This window comes from Hyperolius riggenbachi, chromosome 4 (assembly GCF_040937935.1).
Source record: "Hyperolius riggenbachi isolate aHypRig1 chromosome 4, aHypRig1.pri, whole genome shotgun sequence".
NCBI lineage: Eukaryota > Metazoa > Chordata > Amphibia > Anura > Hyperoliidae > Hyperolius > Hyperolius riggenbachi.
Window position 1 is genome coordinate 370,241,797 of NC_090649.1, and position 24,029 is coordinate 370,265,825.

The 24,029-nt window shown below is 45.9% G+C and overlaps 1 protein-coding gene across 12 annotated transcripts in view; it reads right to left on the bottom strand.

Annotated features, from left to right (window-relative positions):
* SYNE1 (spectrin repeat containing nuclear envelope protein 1) overlaps positions 1-24,029 on the bottom strand; it is a 707,535-nt gene that overhangs the window by 397,304 nt on the left and 286,202 nt on the right. For all 12 annotated transcript variants that reach the window (XM_068232018.1, XM_068232025.1, XM_068232014.1 and 9 more), the window contains one exon: positions 304-471. In XM_068232018.1, the coding sequence (XP_068088119.1) occupies positions 304-471 (168 nt within the window). The remainder of the gene's footprint in view (positions 1-303; positions 472-24,029) is intronic.

Here is a 24,029-nt window from a genome sequence, read left to right on the forward strand (position 1 = left end):
CTGTGGTCAGACTTTAAAATGTAATTTTAATAACTGCTTAGCCTTGTGCTCTCAGTGTATATTAAGAGAAAGGGTGAAAAGCAGACCACAGACTAACAAATTTGAACAGTGAGTGAAAAACAAACTTTGAAAAATCTACTCAAGCTTACCTCGATTAAAGCCCTACAGCTCCAGTGGAAAGAGAATAAGAAGCATATCCTAACTATGGAACATATTATATAATTCCCAAGGAATCCAGTAGAAGATGTTCAATGGGAAATGATAATCTTCAACAAGACACTAAAAATCACACAGTCTTATTACCTCGTAATGAAGTAGCAATTCTTGAGCCTCCTCAAAGCTCTCTGTGTTCAGGATCTTCTCAGCTTCGGCTTGGACATCTTTAGAGTCTGTCATTAACTCACTCAGCTCATTCTTCACTTCCTCCTTGTACTGTACACAATCCCCAACTGAACCCAAAAGCATTTCAGCCTGTAGAATAATTACAGGACATTTCAAGTTTCCATTCTTTTGGTATTACAATATTAGTATCACAATATAACAATTAGTCTTACTTTTCAGGGTGAATTCCATGAATTAGAAATTATTATTATTGATTCATAAAGCGCCAACATATTCTGTGGTGCAGTACAATGTAAGAAACAAAATAATACAGACAATAGTATACACCAATGTACGAAATACAAAGTTGGTACAAAATACAGAACTGGTAATTACAGTGACAAAATTAATATGAATAAATGTGTAACAAAATCCAAGTGAAGTGGGTCTATTTATGGACGGCTCGAGAGGGCTTCGGCTTTGGACCCAGCCTTATAAAATTGATCAATCTGTTATACACCCATCCAAAAGCGATAGTTTCTACTAATGGTTTCATCTCTCCCCTCTTTTCTCTTACCAGAGGGAAGCATCAGGGATGTCCTCTGCCCTCGTGCTGTATCTGCTGTATGCTGTATCTGCCACATTTTTCATACATGTTTAGACAATCCTTTATGTGTATCTCTAGGGCGGCGTTTGTGCATATAGATCATATTATTACCACTTTTATCTGGGCTATTGGCACCCCACGCATATCTCTGACCACTCTGCAGCCCCTGAATTTTAGATGGTATTTTTTGGCTTTGGTGCTGATGGTGGTTTGCACAGGATGCTTGTAACACTACATCCATACTTGAAGCTGCAGTGGTAGGCTCCTATGAAGGACTACCTCTAATGCCCTTTCAGGGAATTAAGGCTTACTCCGATCTGCCAGCTACTATGCAGCTAACAGCCTGCATCTGGGAGTTGGCTAGGAGGAGATTCCTTAAAGAAAATTCTCTCTCTCCCTCCTCTTTGGTGTAACCCCAAATTGTCCAATTTTCTAGATATTCCTGACCCTATTATTTGGGCCTGGAATGGAATTAGATGGTTAAATGATATAGCTCCTGATGGTAACCTGGCCACTTTCTTATAATGATCTGAAACAAACATACTCATCTAATAAAATGCTGATGAGGTATTTTCAAATCTGGCATACTATGAAAACCCAGTTCCCTAGAACGATTGTACTGGGATCCGCTATGTTGATGCAGAAAAACCTAGACAAGCCTTTTTTTCTGCTATTTACGTGATCCAACGGCCTATTTCTAGATAGAGTGCACAAAGCATGTGACAGATGTAAGGCTGATGTCCCTGAGCTGGAGGAAGAGGGGTTGTCTGATCTCTAAAGGTCCATACTCACGGGGGACGGCCGTCGCCGCAACCGCGTGGCACGCGCATGTTGCGGCGACAGTTCGCCCGTGTGTATGACGCGCGCGCCCCGAACCGTCGCCCGTCGGAGCTGTCGCCAGGCGATTGACATGTTCAATCGCCGGCTACAGCCGTCGCCGCAACCTCGCCGGAACTGTCGCTAGTCCTGCATGTGTATGCGGGCTAGCGACAGCTACCCACACACAGCACACGGAGCTTCCGGCGGGGGGCAGGAACCTCGGCGACAGCTTCCGCCGCATCGCTAATCCCTCTGCTGCCGTGTGGATGCAGAGGGACTTGGCGACGAGCTGTCGCCGAACTGTCGCCGAACTGTCGCGCACACGCTCCCGTGTGCTAGCGACAGCTACAATTGTCCCCCCGTGAGTACTTAGCTTAAGAAGACACTAAAGAGTACCTAATTTCAATGAAAATAGGTTGATACAAAATATAGGTAAGTTTGTTCTTAGGGTGCATTTCACTCCCCAAAGACTGGTTGGTATGTTTCAGGGTAGGGAGGAAAAACATTTCAGGGTAGGGAGGCCAAATGTTCTAGATGTGTTTTGGAGGTTGGGACATTTTTTCATATGACATGGTGGTGTTTGCATCTGCAAGCTTATTGAGTACCTAGTAAAGTCTTTGAGACACTGCTCATTCTGGATCTGAAGCTGGTCCTGCTTGGTATTGTAGGAGAGACCATTGCCACTAGGCAGAGAGTGATACTCTGCAATGTACTGTGTTATTATGCACAGAAGCTCATCATATTAAACTTGATCCAGGCACAGGCCCTCACAACTGCAGGGTGGCTTAAATTAGTTAATGCTTTGCTTCAATTATATAAACTCACCATTTATACCATTTCAATTATATAAACCGTTACCATTGTTCCTACTGAATAGATGATTATGTATGTAAATTTGGTTCTAGTGACTGGGACAGACCGCATGGGATGGGTCTAGGTGGGGATTGTTTTGTATTATTTGTATACGTTTGCATATAAAATTCAATAAACAGTATCTGTTTAAAAAAAAAAAACCACAGACTATCTGTCTTGAGTTACTACACAGTACATTAAAGCGGTCCCGTACCAACTTATAGCAAAAAATAAAAAAATATCTTGATTACCATATATCCTTGGCTAAAAGGTGAGAAAATAAAGGTCTGACAACTCACTATAGATAAGGTTGACTTATATCCCAGGATGTACAGTACCCTTTTTTACATGAATTATTCTGGTATCAGCATCAGAAACACTTCTATCTATAGATTGCTATATATTGGTGTTTATCCCCACCCTTCCAGTGATATTTAGCCTAGGCTATAATGTCATGCATTCCTTCTGAACCAAGGAATTCTGGGCGACCATCATTACACAGTGAGAATGTAAATCAGGATGATTGAAACGATAATCCCAACCAAAAATCTTCATACAGCAGGAGGAATGGCAGCGCTTTCAAAACTCATACCTGAATGATTTTTTTGCATAGATGTGCAGAGCTCCAATAACTACTGGACTAAAGTACACACCAACACTCATTGCAGGCACAAAGGGGGGGACATAGCTTCAGTGTATGGTGAACCTATACCTGAATGATTTATCTGCCATGATGTGCAGAGCTCCAATAACTACTGGACTAAAATACACACCTAGCTTTCACTACAGGCAAAGGGGGGTGTTAGCTTCAGTGATAATATGTGCACAAATTATAACCTAATAGACTTCCCCAGTAGTTATTGGAGTTCTGCACATCTATGCAAAAAAATCATTCAGGTATGAGTTTTGAAAGCGCTGCCATTCCTCCTGCTGTATGAATTGTATGTAAGTATACTAGTGGCCAGCTACATTCACTGTTTCAAAATCACTTCAAAAAGCTTTAGATTAGAATTAGTACACAATTTGCATCTGCTTTGCATTCAGGGCGTGTATTTAGTTCCAGAGGGGCTCTGCATTGCTTCTGTAGGCTTGCAATCAGATGCATCCAAGAGCGCTGTCATCAGTTTGTATGTTTGTTTTATCCAACTAAAAATCTGTACACGCGTTAACACGCAGTGACTAAACAATAACAGGCAAATGCCACTAGCAACATGCTCCTAACCAATCGGGAGTTGTTGGCGGCATCGATTTCTATCAGATACAATCAAATGATCCAATTGGCCGGATACTGATGCTGATGTTCACCTTAAAGGGAACCCGAGATGAGAGGGATATGGAGGCTGCCATATTTATTACTTTTTAAACAATACCAGTTGCCTGGCAGTCCTCCTGATCCTGTGTCTCTAATACTTTAAGCCACAGACTCTAAACAAGCATGCAGCAGATCAGGTACGCTAGCTCAGCTGACTCAGGTTTTACTGGATTAGCCATATGCTTGTTCCAGGGTTTTGACTCAGATACTAATTACTAGAAGATCAACAGACCTGCCATTCTGGCATTGTTTACAAGGAAATAAACATGGCAGCCATCATATCCCTCTCACTTCAGGTTCCCTGTAACCTTGCTGGCGGTAAGCTCAAACGTAGTTCGGGGTAAGCCGCGCAGGAGGATTCCTCAGGCCCTGCTGGGCCTATTTGCATATTTTTTTTTTTTGTAACACGCAGCTAGCACTTTGCTAGCTGCGTGTGCACTCCGATATCCGCAGCCGATCCGCGCCGATTAGCCGCCGCTCGCCGCGCCCCTCCCCAGACCCCGTGCGCTGCCTGGCCAATCAGTGTCGGGCAGCGCTGAGGGGTGGGTCGTCATCGCCATGGTGATGGGGGAAGCCTCCAGGAAATCCCGTTCTTTGAACGGGATTTCCTGATCGGAGATTGCCGGAGGCGATCGAAGCAGGCGGGGGGATGCCGCTGCACAGCGGCTATCATGTAGCATGCCCTAGGCTCGCTACATGATTTGAAAAAAAAAAACATTTTTAACCACTTGAGGACCTAGGGCTTTCTACCCCTTAAGGACCGGCCACTTTTTTTCCATTCAGACCACTGCAGCTTTCACGGTTTATTGCTCGCTCATACAACCTACCACCTAAATGAATTTTGGCTCCTTTTCTTGTCACTAATAAAGCTTTCTTTTGATGCTATTTGATTGCTCCTGCGATTTTTACTTTTTATTATATTCATCAAAAAAGACATGAATTTTGGCAAAAAAATGATTTTTTTAACTTTCTGTGCTGACATTTTTCAAATAAAGTAAAATTTCTGTATACATGCAGCGCGAAAAATGTGGACAAACATGTTTTTGATAAAAAAAAACCCATTCAGTGTATATTTATTGGTTTGGGTAAAAGTTATAGCGTTTACAAACTATGGTGCCAAAAGTGAATTTTCCCATTTTCAAGCATCTCTGACTTTTCTGACCCCCTGTCATGTTTCATGAGGGGCTAGAATTCCAGGATAGTATAAATACCCCCCAAATGACCCCATTTTGGAAAGAAGACATCCCAAAGTATTCACTGAGAGGCATAGTGAGTTCATAGAAGATATTATTTTTTGTCACAAGTAAGCGGAAAATGACACTTTGTGAGAAAAAAAAAAAAAAAAAAAAGTTTCCATTTCTTCTAACTTGCGACAAAAAAAAATGAAATCTGCCACGGACTCACCATGCCCCTCTCTGAATACCTTGAAGGGTCTACTTTCCAAAATGGGATCATTTGTGGGGTGTGTTTACTGTCCTGACATTTTGGGGGGTGCTAAATTGTAAGCACCCCTGTAAAGCCTAAAGGTGCTCATTGGACTTTGGACTCCTTAGCGCAGTTAGGCTGCAAAAAAGTGCCACACATGTGGTATTGCCGTACTCAGGAGAAGTAGTATAATGTGTTTTGGGGTGTATTTTTACACATACCCATGCTGGGTGGGAGAAATATCTCTGTAAATGACAATTTGTTAATTTTTTTTACACACAATTGTCCATTTACAGAGATATTTCTCCCACTCAGCATGGGTATGTGTAAAAATACACCACAAAACACATTATACTACTTCTCCTGAGTACGGCGATACCACATGTGTGGCACTTTTTTGCACCCTAACTGCGCTAAAGGGCCCAAAGTCCAATGAGTACCTTTAGGATTTCACAGGTCATTTTGAGAAATTTTGTTTCAAGACTACTCCTCACGGTTTAGGGCCCCTAAAATGCCAGGGCAGTATAGGAACCCCACAAATGACCCCATTTTAGAAAGAAGACACCCCAAGGTATTCCGTTAGTAGTATGGCGAGTTCATAGAAGATTTTATTTTTTGTCACAAGTTAGCGGAAAATGACACTTTGTGAAAAAACACAATTAAAATCAATTTCCGCTAACTTTTGACAAAAAATAAAATCTTCTATGAACTCACCATACTCCTAACGGAATACCTTGGGGTGTCTTCTTTCTAAAATGGGGTCATTTGTGGGGTTCCTATACTGCCCTGGCATTTTAGGGGCCCTAAACCGTGAGGAGTAGTCTTGAAACGAAATTTCTCAAAATGACCTGTGAAATCCTAAAGGTACTCATTGGACTTTGGGCCCTTTAGCGCAGTTAGGGTGCAAAAAAGTGCCACACATGTGGTATCGCCATACTCGGGAGAAGTAGTACAATGTGTTTTGGGGTGTATTTTTACACATACCCATGCTGGGTGGGAGAAATACCTCTGTAAATGGACAATTGTGTGTAAAAAAATCAAAAGATTGTCATTTACAGAGGTATTTCTCCCACCCAGCATGGGTATGTGTAAAAATACACCCCAAAACACATTGTACTACTTCTCCCGAGTACGGCGATACCACATGTGTGGCACTTTTTTGCACCCTAACTGCACTAAGGGGCCCAAAGTCCAATGAGTACCTTTAGGATTTCACAGGTCATTTTTGTTTCAAGACTACTCCTCACGGTTTAGGGCCCCTAAAATGCCAGGGCAGTATAGGAACCCCACTAATGACCCCATTTTAGAAAGAAGACACCCCAAGGTATTCCGTTAGGAGTATGGTGAGTTCATAGAAGTTTTTATTTTTTTGTCACAAGTTAGCGGAAATTGATTTTAATAGTTTTTTTTCACAAAGTGTCATTTTCCGCTAACTTGTGACAAAAAATAAAATCTTCTATGAACTCACCATACTCCGTACGGAATACCTTTGGGTGTCTTCTTTCTAGAATGGGGTCATTTGTGGGGTTCCTATACTGCCCTGGCATTTTAGGGGCCCTAAACCGTGAGGAGTAGTCTTGAAACCAAATGTCGCAAAATGACCTGTGAAATCCTAAAGGTACTCATTGGACTTTAGGCCCCTTAGCGTACTTAGGGTGTAAAAAAGTGCCACACATGTGGTACCGCTGTACTCAGGAGAAGTAGTATAATGCGTTTTGGGGTGTATTTTTACACATACCCATGCTAAGTGGGAGAAATATCTCTGTAAATGACAATTGTTTGATTTTTTTACACACAATTGTCCATTTACATAGAAATTTCTCCCACCCAGCATGGGTATGTGTAAAAATACACCCCAAAACACATTATACTACTTTTCCTGAGTACGGCGGTACCACATGTGTGACACTTTTTTGCAGCCTAGGTGCGCTAAGGGGCCCAACGTCCTATTCACAGGTCATTTTGAAGCATTTGTTTTCTAGACTACTCCTCGCGGTTTAGGGCCCCTAAAATGCCAGGGCAGTATAGGAACCCCACAAGTGACCCCATTTTAGAAAGAAGACACCCCAAGGTATTCCGTTAGGTGTATGGCGAGTTTATAGAAGATTTTATTTTTTGTCACAAGTTAGTGAAAAATGACACTTTGTGAAAAAAAACCAATAAAAATTAATTTCCGCTAACTTTTGACAAAAAATTAAATCTTCTATGAACTCGTCATACACCTAACATAATACCTTGGGGTGTCTTTTTTTTCTAAAATGGGGTCACTTGTGGGGTTCCTATACCGCCCTGGCATTTTACAGGCCCAAAACCGTGAGTAGTCTGGAAACCAAATGTCTCAAAATGACTGTTCAGGGGTATAAGCATCTGCAAATTTTGATGACAGGTGGTCTATGAGGGGGCGAATTTTGTGGAACCGGTCATAAGCAGGGTGGCCTTTTAGATGACAGGTTGTATTGGGCCTGATCTGATGGATAGGAGTGCTAGGGGGGTGACAGGAGGTGATTGATGGGTGTCTCAGGGGGTGGTTAGAGGGGAAAATAGATGCAATCCATGCACTGGGGAGGTGATCGGAAGGGGGTCTGAGGGTTTGGCCGAGTGATCAGGAGCCCACACGGGGCAAATTGGGGCCTGATCTGATGGGTAGGTGTGCTAGGGGGTGACAGGAGGTGATTGATGGGTGTCTCAAGGTGTGATTAGAGGGGGGAATGGATGCAAGCAATGCACTGGCGAGGTGATCAGGGCTGGGGTCTGAGGGCATTCTGAGGGTGTGGGCGGGTGATTGAGTGCCCTAGGGGCAGATAGGGGTCTAATCTGATAGGTAGCAGTGACAGGGGGTGATTGATGGGTAATTAGTGGGTGTTTAGGGTAGAGAATAGATGGAAACACTGCGCTTGGGTGGTGATCTGATGTCGGATCTGCGAGCGATCTATTGGTGTGGGTGGGTGATCAGTTTGCCCGCAAGGGGCAGGTTAGGGGCTGATTGATGGGTGGCAGTGACAGCGGGTGATTGATGGGTGGCAGTGACAGGGGGTGATTGATGGGTGGCAGTGACAGGGGGTGATTGATAGGTGATTGACAGGTAATCAGTGGGTTATTACAGGGGAGAACAGATGTAAATATTGCACTGGCGAATTGATAAGGGGGGGTCTGAGGGCAATCTGAGCGTGTAGGCGGTCGATTGGGTGCCCGCAAGGGGCAGATTAGGGTCTGATCTGATAGGTAACAGTGACAGGTGGTGATAGGGAGTGATTGATGGGTGATTGATGGGTAATTAGTGGGTGTTTAGAGGAGAGAATAGATGGAAACACTGCGCTTGGGTGGTGATCTGGTGATCTGATGTCGGATCTGCGGGCGATCTATTGGTGTGGGTGGGTGATCAGATTGCCCGCAAGGGGCAGGTTAGGGGCTGATTGTTGGGTGGCAGTGACAGGGGGTGATTGATGGGTGATAGGTGATTGGCAGGTGATTGACAGGTGATCAGTGGGTTATTACAGGGAAGGACAGATGTAATTAATGCACTGGCGAATTGATAAGGGGGGGTCAGAGGGCAATCTGAGCGTGTGGGCGGGTGATTGGGTGCCCGCAAGGGGCAGATTAGGGTCTGATCTGATAGGTAACAGTGACAGGTGGTGATAGGGGGTGATTGATGGGTAATTAGTGGGTGTTTAGAGAAGATAACAGATGTAAACGATACATTTGGGAGGTAATCTGACGGCGGGTTTGCGGGCGATCTAATGGTGTGGGTGGGTGATCAGATTGCCCGCAAGGGGCAGGTTAGGGGCTGATTGATGGGTGGCAGTGACAGGGGGTGACAGGGGGTGATTGATGGGTGATAGGTGATTGGCAGGTGATTGACAGGTGATCAGTGGGTTATTACAGGGAAGAACAGATGTAATTAATGCACTGGTGAATTGATAAGGGGGGGTCAGAGGGCAATCTGAGCGTGTGGGCGGGTGATTGGGTGCCCGCAAGGGGCAGATTAGGGTCTGATCTGATAGGTAACAGTGACAGGTGGTGATAGGGGGTGATTGATGGGTAATTAGTGGGTGTTTAGAGAAGATAACAGATGTAAACGATACATTTGGGAGGTAATCTGACGGCGGGTTTGCGGGCGATCTAATGGTGTGGGTGGGTGATCAGATTGCCCGCAAGGGGCAGGTTAGGGGCTGATTGATGGGTGGCAGTGACAGGGGGTGACAGGGGGTGATTGATGGGTGATAGGTGATTGGCAGGTGATTGACAGGTGATCAGTGGGTTATTACAGGGAAGAACAGATGTAATTAATGCACTGGTGAATTGATAAGGGGGGGTCAGAGGGCAATCTGAGCGTGTGGGCGGGTGATTGGGTGCCCGCAAGGGGCAGATTAGGGTCTGATCTGATAGGTAACAGTGACAGGTGGTGATAGGGGGTGATTGATGGGTAATTAGTGGGTGTTTAGAGAAGATAACAGATGTAAACGATACATTTGGGAGGTAATCTGACGGCGGGTTTGCGGGCGATCTAATGGTGTGGGTGGGTGATCAGATTGCCCGCAAGGGGCAGGTTAGGGGCTGATTGATGGGTGGCAGTGACAGGGGGTGACAGGGGGTGATTGATGGGTGATAGGTGATTGGCAGGTGATTGACAGGTGATCAGTGGGTTATTACAGGGAAGAACAGATGTAATTAATGCACTGGTGAATTGATAAGGGGGGGTCAGAGGGCAATCTGAGCGTGTGGGCGGGTGATTGGGTGCCCGCAAGGGGCAGATTAGGGTCTGATCTGATAGGTAAAAGTGACAAGTGGTGATAGGGGGTGATTGATGGGTGATTGATGGGTAATTAGTGGGTGTTTAGAGGAGAGAATAGATGTAAACAATGGATTTGGGAGGTGATCTGATGTCGGATCTGTGGGCGATCTATTGGTGTGGGGGGGTGATCAGATTGCCCGCAAGGGGCAGGTTAGGGGCTGATTGATGGGTGGCAGTGACAGGGGGTGATTGACGGGTGATTGATGGGTGATTGACGGGTGATTGACAGGTGATTGACAGGTGATTGACAGGTGATCAGGGGGATAGATGCATACAGTAAACAGGGGGGGGGGTGGTCTGGGGGGGGGTCTGGGGAGAATCTGAGGGGTGGGGGGTGATCAGGAGGGGGCAGGGAGCAGGGGGGGGATAAAAAAAAATAGCGTTGACAGATAGTGACAGGGAGTGATTGATGGGTGATTAGGGGGGTGATTGGGTGCAAACAGGGGTCTGGGGGGTGGGCAGGGGGGGGTCTGATGGGTGCTGTGGGTGATCTGGGGCAGGGGGGGGAGAAATCAGTGTGCTTGGGTGCAGACTAGGGTGGCTGCAGCCTGCCCTGGTGGTCCCTCGGACACTGGGACCACCAGGGCAGGAGGCAGCCTGTATAATACACTTTGTAAACATTACAAAGTGTATTATACACTTTGTATGCGGCGATCGCGGGGTTAACATCCCGCCGGCGCTTCCGTATAGCCGGCGGGATGTTGCGGCGAGCGAGCGGTGACAGGCGCCGGCGGAGGATCGCGTCACGGATGACGCGATCGCTCCGCCCATGCCCTTAAATGGACCGCCGCCTCTGTGGGTGAGGCCGTCCTGCAGGGCTCCACTTCCCCGCCCCCCCTGTGTAGTGGGCGGTCGGGAAGTGGTTAAAAAACTGCTGCGCTGCCCCCTGACGGTTTTTAATAGACCGCCAGGAGGGTTAATTCTTTCCAAATTCCAAAATAAGGTCAAGATAGTGCAGTTTAAATGCAGTTTAAAAGTAGTTTAAAATTAAAAGGTTTCTGCTGCATGTCTAAAGCATACTTGTTCCTGAAAATAGCTTGGTTGACATTATATGGGCAAACATGTTGACTGCAGCAGTTATCTTACCAAAAAATACTGTATATCAACACAGCAATAACAGCTTCTACTGAAAACAACTTTCACATTGCAAGATATAGGGAGAATGTGCAGTTACAATAGCTAACATCAACTGAAAAGCCCACAAAGACTATTTTACAGGAGTACAGTATTTTGCTTCATCTTTCTTTCAGAGTAACCAGCAGCTCAGGGTGACCAAAACCACTAGGAATGTATAGGGGGATAAAAGAGACTGAAAAGCCCTTACTACTAATAAACAATGCTTGGTGAAATGTGCCTTCTTAAAGGGATACTGTAGGGGGGTCGGGGGAAAATGAGCTGAACTTACCCGGGGCTTCTAATGGTCCCCCGCAGACATCCTGTGTTGGCGCAGCCACTCCCCAATGCTCCGGCCCCGCCTCCGGTTAACTTCTGGAATTTCTGACTTTAAAATCAGAAAACCACTGCGCCTGCGTTACCGTGTCCTCGCTCCCGCTGATGTCACCAGGAGTGTACTGCGCAGACACAGACTATACTGGGCCTGCGCTGTGCGCTCTTGATGACATCGCGGGATCGAGCACACGGCAACGCAGGCGCAGTGGTTTTCTGACTTTAAAGTCAGAAACTTTAATTAAACAACCGCCACTCAAAAAACTGTCTGCAAAAATATTTATTAGTAGAAGAACACGTGAAAAACCATCCCTCTTAAAAGGTAACCCTTTAAAAACAAGACGTGGGTTTAGCACACAAGGAGTACTCCTGGACACAAACTCACAAGCCACCTTTCAACACACATCCACACTCAGATCTGAGTCGGCCGACCCTAGTCGCATGTGCGTGTGTGCCTAACTGGGAATTGCATTAACCAGCAGGACAGTCTCAGCGTAACTCTTCACTTCCAATGAAGCTAATACAGTGGGCTCCTTAGATGGATAAGATAGCCTCTCACTGTCGCTGCACCTTGTCCATATTGTAATGGTATAAGCATTCCACCCAGCTTGTCTGTTCAGACGGCGTGCTCCCTCTCATAGTGCATCAGCATGGTCCACAGTTCTCTGAGCACACAAAGGTTTCCCTTGTGGGACAACAAAATGGGTACCTTGTTTTCACCTGATTCCAGGCAGTCCGCCGCGGCGTCCCGCGGCCAGCAGGTACCTGCAATCACCCAAGGCTCTCCGTCTGTCAGTGCAAGACGCTGTTAGTAGATTTCGGCTTGTGGCGGTCCGGCTACTCCTCTGACCCAACGTCTCCAAGCCCCGCCCACATACGTTACGCCCACTCACGTGGGCTTCATCAGTGTGATTCTGCGATGGTGGCTTGCTCGGGCAACTCCTCCTCCTTTTCATTCCCATAGCCAAGCCTCGCTCTGACCTACTTCCTGGCATTGTGCGTTTCAGCATTTTCTTACAGGGTGCTTCCCTGGATACCACACAAGCCAGGCCTCATTCTGAGTTGTTTTCCGATGTCTTGCGTTTCAACTCTGGACCATCCACTGGCTCTATGCGTTCCAGCATTTCCTCACAGGATAGTTCCCAGGAGATAATCACACCCAGACCTCATTCTGGGTTTTGATCCAACAGTTTGAGTTTCAACAGTCATTTTCAAGGAAGTTTCCTTGGCCACTGGAAACCTCATTTGTCCAGAGACACACTTCCCTGTCTAAATAGAGGTGTTTTTATGCAAACTTGACACACACACAGACTCAATTCAATGCAACCCAACAATTTTCACACAACCACTGCTATCAATGAATCATTTTCAAAAAGAGTTATTATTTTCAGGATTTAGGCATCTGCTAAGTAAACGGGACACATCTATCCGTGTCCATGCGCAGGTACTACCTCCTTATAATGTAGTTTACTTAAAAGGATACGGGATGACATATTGCAAGTACCCCCTGCTTGATTTCATGCTTATCTCTCAATACTCTTTCAAAAAATGTACCAAATTTAGATCTGCATTGAGTCCCCTGGGTATTAGCGTCCCTAAGTTGTAAATCCATCTGTTCTCTATTTGGTACAGTAATTTCTCATGGTCTCCTCCCCTGTTACTCCTTCTAGGCTTAATGATTCCCTTGAACCTAAGGCACTCAGGGTCACTATTGTGGAAAAGGGCAAAATGTGTCCCCAGGGGGCTCTTTTCCTCAGCTGTATTGATGTTTGTCACATGCTCCCCTATTCGCTCCTTTAACATTCTTTTTGTCTTTCCAATATATTTCAGGCCACAGGGGCAGGTGATCATGTAGATGACCCCCTCAGAGTTGCAATTGATGAAACTTCTAATTTCAAATTGTTTGTTTCCTTTTGCATTCTCAAATGTTTTGGTCTTATCTACCAATCTACAGTACCTACATGACCCACATGAAAACATACCATTAGGGATAGGGCCCATGAAGCCCCTACCGGCATCTTTGTCCCTATTCCTAGAATACACCTCTGACCTAACCAAAGAATCCCTCAAATTCGGAGCTCTCCTGGGTGTCATCAATGGGTATGGGCCAACAATACTCAGTAGCTCTGGATCCAGCCTCAGGACGTGCCAGTGCCGTTCTAGCACCCGCCTGAGCTGGGGCCAGTGCGACCCATATGTAGTGATGAGACGCATCTTTCCATCATCACCTTTCTTTTTCTTTTTATTGTTGACCTTTAAGCACGCCTCACGCTCTAACCGAGAGACACGTTCCAAAGCTTGCCCCAACACATCATCCGAATATCCTCTCTTCCTAAAGCGTTCGCACATTTTCGCCGCCTCATTTCTGAAATCTTCCTCCTCCGAACAATTTCTCCTCACTCTAACCAGTTGCCCGTACGGGATACCCCATTTTTGACACCCAGGGTGAAAGCTTGAACTGTGCAAATAAGTATTGCCTGCTGTTTCCTTTCTAAACACAGTAGTTTTTAATCCAGATTCTTTCTTCATGATTAAAACATCCAGAAAAGAAATTTGTTCAGTATTAACTGTATAGGTAACCTTTAAATTGCGGTCATTGTCATTGAGACCTCTCAGGAACTCATCCAAAAGTTCTCTTGGTCCCCTCCAGACGAGGAAGACGTCGTCAATATAACGATATTGACGACGTCTTCCTCGTCTGGAGGGGACCAAGAGAACTTTTGGATGAGTTCCTGAGAGGTCTCAATGACAATGACCGCAATTTAAAGGTTACCTATACAGTTAATACTGAACAAATTTCTTTTCTGGACGTTTTAATCATGAAGAAAGAATCTGGATTAAAAACTACTGTGTTTAGAAAGGAAACAGCAGGCAATACTTATTTGCACAGTTCAAGCTTTCACCCTGGGTGTCAAAAATGGGGTATCCCGTACGGGCAACTGGTTAGAGTGAGGAGAAATTGTTCGGAGGAGGAAGATTTCAGAAATGAGGCGGCGAAAATGTGCGAACGCTTTAGGAAGAGAGGATATTCGGATGATGTGTTGGGGCAAGCTTTGGAACGTGTCTCTCGGTTAGAGCGTGAGGCGTGCTTAAAGGTCAACAATAAAAAGAAAAAGAAAGGTGATGATGGAAAGATGCGTCTCATCACTACATATGGGTCGCACTGGCCCCAGCTCAGGCGGGTGCTAGAACGGCACTGGCACGTCCTGAGGCTGGATCCAGAGCTACTGAGTATTGTTGGCCCATACCCATTGATGACACCCAGGAGAGCTCCGAATTTGAGGGATTCTTTGGTTAGGTCAGAGGTGTATTCTAGGAATAGGGACAAAGATGCCGGTAGGGGCTTCATGGGCCCTATCCCTAATGGTATGTTTTCATGTGGGTCATGTAGGTACTGTAGATTGGTAGATAAGACCAAAACATTTGAGAATGCAAAAGGAAACAAACAATTTGAAATTAGAAGTTTCATCAATTGCAACTCTGAGGGGGTCATCTACATGATCACCTGCCCCTGTGGCCTGAAATATATTGGAAAGACAAAAAGAATGTTAAAGGAGCGAATAGGGGAGCATGTGACAAACATCAATACAGCTGAGGAAAAGAGCCCCCTGGGGACACATTTTGCCCTTTTCCACAATAGTGACCCTGAGTGCCTTAGGTTCAAGGGAATCATTAAGCCTAGAAGGAGTAACAGGGGAGGAGACCATGAGAAATTACTGTACCAAATAGAGAACAGATGGATTTACAACTTAGGGACGCTAATACCCAGGGGACTCAATGCAGATCTAAATTTGGTACATTTTTTGAAAGAGTATTGAGAGATAAGCATGAAATCAAGCAGGGGGTACTTGCAATATGTCATCCCGTATCCTTTTAAGTAAACTACATTATAAGGAGGTAGTACCTGCGCATGGACACGGATAGATGTGTCCCGTTTACTTAGCAGATGCCTAAATCCTGAAAATAATAACTCTTTTTGAAAATGATTCATTGATAGCAGTGGTTGTGTGAAAATTGTTGGGTTGCATTGAATTGAGTCTGTGTGTGTGTCAAGTTTGCATAAAAACACCTCTATTTAGACAGGGAAGTGTGTCTCTGGACAAATGAGGTTTCCAGTGGCCAAGGAAACTTCCTTGAAAATGACTGTTGAAACGCAAACTGTTGGATCAAAACCCAGAATGAGGTCTGGGTGTGATTATCTCCTGGGAACTATCCTGTGAGGAAATGCTGGAACGCATAGAGCCAGTGGATGGTCCAGAGTTGAAACGCAAGACATCGGAAAACAACTCAGAATGAGGCCTGGCTTGTGTGGTATCCAGGGAAGCACCCTGTAAGAAAATGCTGAAACGCACAATGCCAGGAAGTAGGTCAGAGCGAGGCTTGGCTATGGGAATGAAAAGGAGGAGGAGTTGCCCGAGCAAGCCACCATCGCAGAATCACACTGATGAAGCCCACGTGAGTGGGCGTAACGTATGTGGGCGGGGCTTGGAGACGTTGGGTCAGAGGAGTAGCCGGACCGCCACAAGCCGAAATCTACTAACAGCGTCTTGCACTGACAGACGGAGAGCCTTGGGTGATTGCAGGTACCTGCTGGCCGCGGGACGCCGCGGCGGACTGCCTGGAATCAGGTGAAAACAAGGTACCCATTTTGTTGTCCCACAAGGGAAACCTTTGTGTGCTCAGAGAACTGTGGACCATGCTGATGCACTATGAGAGGGAGCACGCCGTCTGAACAGACAAGCTGGGTGGAATGCTTATACCATTACAATATGGACAAGGTGCAGCGACAGTGAGAGGCTATCTTATCCATCTAAGGAGCCCACTGTATTAGCTTCATTGGAAGTGAAGAGTTACGCTGAGACTGTCCTGCTGGTTAATGCAATTCCCAGTTAGGTACACACGCACATGCGACTAGGGTCGGCCGACTCAGATCTGAGTGTGGATGTGTGTTGAAAGGTGGCTTGTGAGTTTGTGTCCAGGAGTACTCCTTGTGTGCTAAACCCACGTCTTGTTTTTAAAGGGTTACCTTTTAAGAGGGATGGTTTTTCACGTGTTCTTCTACTAATAAATATTTTTGCAGACAGTTTTTTGAGTGGCGGTTGTTTAATTAAAGTCTCTACAGTTTGGCCTTCAACCTGCCTTCCCCTCCGGAGGGATTTATCTCTCCAGAGGGTGAACTCTGCACATGAAGGGACCAGTGCACCAGTGTTGTTAATTTGCTTATCATTTGTGAGAACTGTGTTGCGCGGTCTTGTTTTTTTGCAAAGAAGGAGGTGATTTAACCATCCCTTAGGGGGGTATACCCAGGGCAGGGATTCTTTTAATATAGTCACCGGTAGGTGGGTTGTTTTTAAAGAATATACTCCTTGGTTGTTTAAATAGCCATCATGGCCATGGCCGGATTTCCGCACAGGCCACCTAGGCCGGTTCCTAGGGCGGAAACCTGCCGACAGTAGAGCTGGGGCGGATGTCCCACACCAGCAGCAGATCAGCTGTCTGCTGCCACGCTGTCCTCCAGTCCCCCCTGCATGCTGCACAGCACGGAGCAGAGCGCCCCTCTCCTTCCCTCCTCTATGACAGTGGGGGGCGGGACTGAGAAGAGACAAGCCGGGAGATTTGAGCCGAGGAGGGAGGAGGAGGAAGAAGCCAGCAGTAGTGGCACTGTGGCAGACGGGTAGGCATTAGGGAACTAAACATGGAAACAGCTCAGTGAGGATTGAGGAGGGAGAATTGTGTGTGCAGAACTGCAGGCATTCTGCACACTTTACCCTACGCTGTTGTGGAGTCCTGAGTGACCAGCTGTCTCCTCCTTCCTCTCTCCCGGAGCCTGGGACCTCTGAAGCTGCTATAACACTGCTGCCTGTCGCCCCCCTTCCACCCCCCCTCCTGTCCTGCTAGCTGGCTTCTAACGCTCCCCTTATCTCCGTGCAGCCCAGGCTCTCTTTTCATGTTGTTAATAAGGCAGCATTTTCCTTGTCTTCCTCCCACAGTCATGTCCCTTTCACCCAGGGCCGGACCATCAACCAGGCACCTCAAGCACCTGATTGGGGCCTCATTCATTGTCTAAAGGGCCCCCCTCTGAGCCGCACACAATGCTGTGGCTGCCAGCCTGCTGCGCTGTAATGTGGATCCTATGAGTGGCCCCATGATGTGCTGAGTCAGTCTGTCCTGACTCCTGTGAACAAAATTATCCGTGGCCGTACTGCCCACTCCCGGCGCTCCGCTCTGCCTACAAAAGAAACACTGAGGCTGGCTGGCTGAGCGTCGCTGTTGCCATGGCAAACAGACACTCTCCAGTCCAGTCCTCAGCGACAGAGAGCCAATCAGTGTGCGGCGGCGTCCCCTGCGCCGTCCACGTGATCACATCAGTTACTGCTGACGTCATTGGCCCTCGCTTGCCTCTCCCGTCTCCCTCCTCGGTCCTCGCTGCTCGCTCAGTTGTGAGAGAGCGCAGGCACACGTTGAGGCAGGTCAGTGACATGTAGCGTGAAGAGGAACCTGGAGACTGGCAGCACTGGCTGCATTCAGCAATATAAATGACAGACTGTTCGTCAATTCATTATTGTGGAATATGATATATATATTGTGTATATATATATACATATATATGTATAGGGCAGCACGGTGGCGTAGTGGTTAGCGCTCTTGCCTTGCAGCGCTGGGTCCCCGGTTCGAATCCCAGCCAGGGTACTATCTGCAAGGAGTTTGTATGTTCTCCCCGTGTCTGCGTGGGTTTTCTCCGGGCACTCCGGTTTCCTCCCACATCCCAAAAAAACCATACAGATAAGTAAATTGGCTTCCCCTAAATTGGCCTTAGACTACAATACATACACTACATGATACTGATACACATATGACTATAGTAGGGATTAGATTGCGAGCTCCTTTGAGGGACAGTTAGTGACAAGACAATATATTCTGTACAGCGCTGCGTAATATGTCGGCGCTATATAAATACTATAAAATAATAATATATGTGTATATGTATATATATATATATATGTATGTGTGTAGATATATATATATATACTGTATATATATATATATATATATATATATATATATACTGTATATATGTTACGGCCAGAACCCGAAGTTTGGCCACTTCACGTTCTGGCCGGCCACTTCACGTTCTGGCCGGCCAATGTGCAAAGTGGCCGCTGTGCTGCGTCCAATGTTAGAAATGAAATTATTTCTGAAATTTTAATGTATTTTCCGGCCGTCTCGCTGCGGCCAAATGTATGAAAAGTGTGTTAATTTAATGAAGTGAAGCCGGCGGCAATGTAGCAGATGAAGCCGCCGGCTTCAGTGCTCTCTCCTCCCCCTGCCTCTCTTTCTCCTATGGGCAGCCGGTGGGGACACGCGTGTCCCCGAGAGTCGTTCATCTCGCCAGGAAAGCAGAGCGGGGAGGCTGCAGACATTGCTTCTGCCAGCACCCGCTCTGCAGGAACGAACGGCAGGATGTCCCCTGCAGAACGCATGTCCCGCCGGCAGCCAGGAGAGAGGCAGGGGGAAGAGAGAGCGCTAAAGCCGGTGGCTTCATCTGCTACATTGCCGCCGGCTTCACTTCATTAAATTAATGCACTTTTCATATATTTGGCCGCAGCGAGACGGCCGGAAAATACATTAAGCTTTCAGGAATAATTTCATTTCTAACATTGGCCGTAGCGCAGCGGCCATTTCGCACATTGGCCGGCCAGAACGTGAAGTGGCCAAACTTCGGGTTCTGGCCGGAACGTGTGTGTGTGTCATGTGTATATAGTACATTGATTCTTCAAAGACTTATGGTGGCTACACACGGTGCCAGAAGCCAAAGGTACCCTCAGTTCTATGTTGATATTATGTATGTGGGGGGGGGGGGGGGGAAGGGTTGAGAGAGTGGGGGCCCAAATCTGCCACTTTGCTTAGGGCCCCATTTGGCCTTAATCCGGCTCTGCTTTCACCTTCACACACACACACAAAGCTATTCATATACTGTATGGGGTATTCTTTTTATTATTATAGTCAGTCTAATGTCCTGCTATATTATGCACCATAATTCTATTCTGATGTACTATGATAATATTATTGTGTGGTTTTTATAGCCCTGACATCTTCTACAGAGTGCATAGCCCTTTCACTGACTGTCCTCACAGAAGCTCACATTCTAAACCATACTACAGTCATAATCTAATGTTGTACCATATTATTATGTATTTATACAGCACTGATATCTCCTGCAGCACTTTACATAGTACATAGTCATGTCACTGACTGTCCTCAGAGGAGCTCACACTCTAATCCTACCATAGTCCTAGTCTAATGTCCTCACATATTATTATTATTATGTATTTATATAGCACTAACATCTTCTGTAGCACATTACAGAGTACATAGTCATGTCACTGACTGTCCTCAGAGGAGCTCACACTCTAATCCTACCATAGTCCTAGTCTAATGTCCTCACATATTATTATTATTATTATTATTATTATTATTATTATGTATTTATATAGCACTGACATCTTCTGCAGCACATTACAGAGTACATAGTCATGTCACTGACTGTCCTCAGAGGAGCTCACACTCTAATCCTACCATAGTCCTAGTCTAATGTCCTCACATATTATTATGTATTTATATAGCACTGACATCTTCTGCAGCACATTACAGAGTACATAGTCATGTCACTGACTGTCCCCAGAGGAGCTCACAATCTAATCCAACCATAGTCAGTCTAATGTCCTACCATATTATTATTATGTATTCATATAGCACTGACATCTCCTGCAGCACATTACAGAGAACATAGTCATGTCACTGACTGTCCTCAGAGGAGCTTAAACTATAATCCCTGCCATAGTTATAGTCTAATGTCTACCATATTATTATGTATTTATATAGCACTGATACCTTCTGCAGCACTTTACAGAGTACATAGTCATGTCAATGACTGTCCTCAGAGGAGCTCACAATCGAATCCTACCATAGTCATAGTCTAATGTCCTACCATATTATTATTATTATGTATTTATATAGCACTTACATCTCCTACAGCACATTACAGAGTACAGTCATGTCACTGACTGTCCCCAGAGGAGCTCACAATCTAATCCAACCATAGTCATAGTCTAATGTCCTACCATATTATTATTATGTATTTATATAGCACTGACATCTTCTGCAGCACATTGCAGAGTACATAGTCATGTCACTGACTGTCCTCAGAGGAGCTCAAACTATAATCCCTGCGATACTTATAGTCTAATGTCTACCATATTATTATTATGTATTTATATAGCACTGATACCTTCTGCAGCACTTTACAGAGAACATAGTCAATGTCCTCAGTCAATTGAATTACCCTAATCTTGTGATCAGAATCTCTAACCTGACTACACTGGGCTTTATTTATACTTACCTGGGGCTTCCTTCAACCCCATGAGCACTGCGGCCTCCTTCGCCGTCCTCATTGCCCCCTCCGTTCTAGCGATATGGCTCCCAGTAATCCCCTGCGATGCGCGTGACCCTGCAATGCTCTTGTCCTTGGGAGTGACCTGTGCAGAATGCTCCTGGCCGTGGTAGCGCAAGGAGGGGTGTATATGCTGCTGAGCTGCGCTTGCGCAGAAGAGCACTGCCAGCCGGATATCCGTGAGGCATACTGCATAAATTGAGGGGCTGAAGAGGACGGCGAGGGAGGCTACACAGTGCTTATGGGGCTGAAGGAAGTCCCAGGTAAGTATAAATAAAGCCCAGTGTACCATCTCAACGCCACTTTAATTTTAACCTTTTTCCCATAATCCTATTCTCCAATGCCTAGCCTCGCCCTAAATTTCCAAAAGCCCTAGCCGTTAATCTCCACTAACCACTTTTTTATTTTGTAAATTCCTAACCCTAATATCCTATGTCCAAAAACCCTAAATCCTAATCCCGCTGTTGTCATGGGGCGGCTGAAGGTAGTGGGCCTTGGGCGGTAAAAAGTACAAATCCGGCCCTGATCATGGCCTATGTTCTGGGCACTGAGATTGATACGGATATTTCGGCAGCATTTAAGGAGAGCAATATAGAAGATCAGGAAGACACTGTGGACCTCAAAAGGTTGTTTAGAATTCATAAGAAACTAACTCTTCGACATCTAAGACGCAAGTGGAGTATATCTACAATGCAATCATATGTGGAAAAAGGAATAGTGCCATGGGGAATGAGGAATAGATTTGTCCCAGCGGGGCATCTGAGAAACCCTAGGTTTATCCCAAGGTGGAAGGCAGCAGCAATTGCATATGATTTGAATGTTATGCGCATGACCATTGAGGAGGAAACTACACAGTTGGAGGAGTTGAAAACAGAAATCAAGGAAAGCATAGCAAGATTGGAGGGTTATAGATCTAACAGTGAATTCACCAGACTCAATGAGATGGTTAAACGGGAGGTAGAAATCACACAAAAAAAGATTAAATTGGTTAAACAAAATAAATTCCAGATAGATGTCAAGGAATGGAATCAGGGAGAGTATTACAATTGCCAGCAGGGTCGAGCTAGATCTAGATCAAGAGGGCGAAAGGGCAGGAACTCTGATGATGAAGACTCAGTAGGATCTCCTTCCTCCTCCTCTGCAAGACCTGTCTCTTTTTTAGATGGCGGGGACACAGGAGAGGACGAAGAAGAAGAAGAAGAGGCCATGGTAGGAAAGGGAAGAATTGGCAGGAAGCAAATATTGGAGAGGTCCAAACATCAATCCAAGAAAAAGAAACAGACACAAGGAAAGGAGACCCAATCCATTCTAAAGAAAAGGGTACAACCTCATCGGAAGGGGAAAGAGAACAGGGATTAGAGGGAGCCTCAGGAGACGGGGACCTAGGAGACAGGAATAATATTTTTAATCTCACGGGCTTTGTGTTAGAGGAACGTCATGTGTCCGTATTGAACAAGGAGTTGTCCTTTTCCCCCGTGTGCGGAGGGGACCCTTTTGACACATTCAAAGATATACAATTTTTTTTGCGCAGAGTTTTGCTTAGGAAGATGTATTCGGATAAACAGAAACTGCCTCCTGGGTCCCCTGAAGAAAACCAAGATGTTGAGGAAGGAATCAGATCACTGGAAGAGAGAAAAGTCCTTAGGGACTTGGAAGGTCTTCTGGATGAGGGGGGGCCCCATGTCCCCCAGGGCGACTTAGGAACAGGTGCTGGTCAGTCTGGCCTGAGATGTCTCTCGAGGTACATGCCTCCTCTCTCTATGGATAAGAACATTCAGGTTTTCTCGGACTTGGTAAGTCGGGACCTGGAATGTATCCAGTGGGGACCAGGTGCAGATAATCTGTCCCCTAAAGAGAGACAGGCAGTCCTCGAGTTGAGGGAGGCCGAGGATGTGATTGTGCGCAGTAGTGACAAAGGTGGTAATGTCGTCCTGTGGGACAGGGGGGCCTATTTTCGGGAGATGAACAGACAATTGGGACATGAAGAAACCTACGAAAAGCTGAGACAGGACCCCTTCCAAGACATTATCAGAAAGAGAAATGAAATTGTGGAGGAGGCGTATAGGGAGGGTGTAATCTCTGCAGCTGAATTAAAATATATGCAGCCAAGCCATTTCAAAAAACCTATACTGTATCTGATCCCAAAAATTCATAAGAATAGCGAAAATCCCCCAGGGCGCCCCATAGTGGCAGCAATAGAGGGACCCTTGGAAAGAGTAGGAATTTTTGTAGATGAAAATCTGAAGGGGTTAGTGGAAGAGCTCCCATCTTTCATCAAGGATACAAGGGAACTGTTGAACTTGATCCAGAAGTTTGAAGTTAAGGAAGGTGACCTATTGGTAGGAATTGACATTGAGGAAGCGGTTAAGTATTTTCTACAGGAGTACAGAGGATGGATGGGTGGTCGAAATAGGTTGGTCATGAAACTTTTGGAATTGGTTTTATTTAACAACTGTTTTCTGGCAGATGGAGCTCTTTACCGACAGACGAGGGGGACTTCGATGGGGGCCGCGTGTGCGCCATCCTATGCGTGTTTGCACCTGGGTGCTTGGGAGAGACAGTGTGTCTACCCCCGGGGGGACTTTGGCGCACACGCGGCCCTCTGGCTTCGTTATATTGACGACGTCTTCCTCGTCTGGAGGGGACCAAGAGAACTTTTGGATGAGTTCCTGAGAGGTCTCAATGACAATGACCGCAATTTAAAGGTTACCTATACAGTTAATACTGAACAAATTTCTTTTCTGGACATTTTAATCATGAAGAAAGAATCTGGATTAAAAACTACTGTGTTTAGAAAGGAAACAGCAGGCAATACTTATTTGCACAGTTCAAGCTTTCACCCTGGGTGTCAAAAATGGGGTATCCCGTACGGGCAACTGGTTAGAGTGAGGAGAAATTGTTCGGAGGAGGAAGATTTCAGAAATGAGGCGGCGAAAATGTGCGAACGCTTTAGGAAGAGAGGATATTCGGATGATGTGTTGGGGCAAGCTTTGGAACGTGTCTC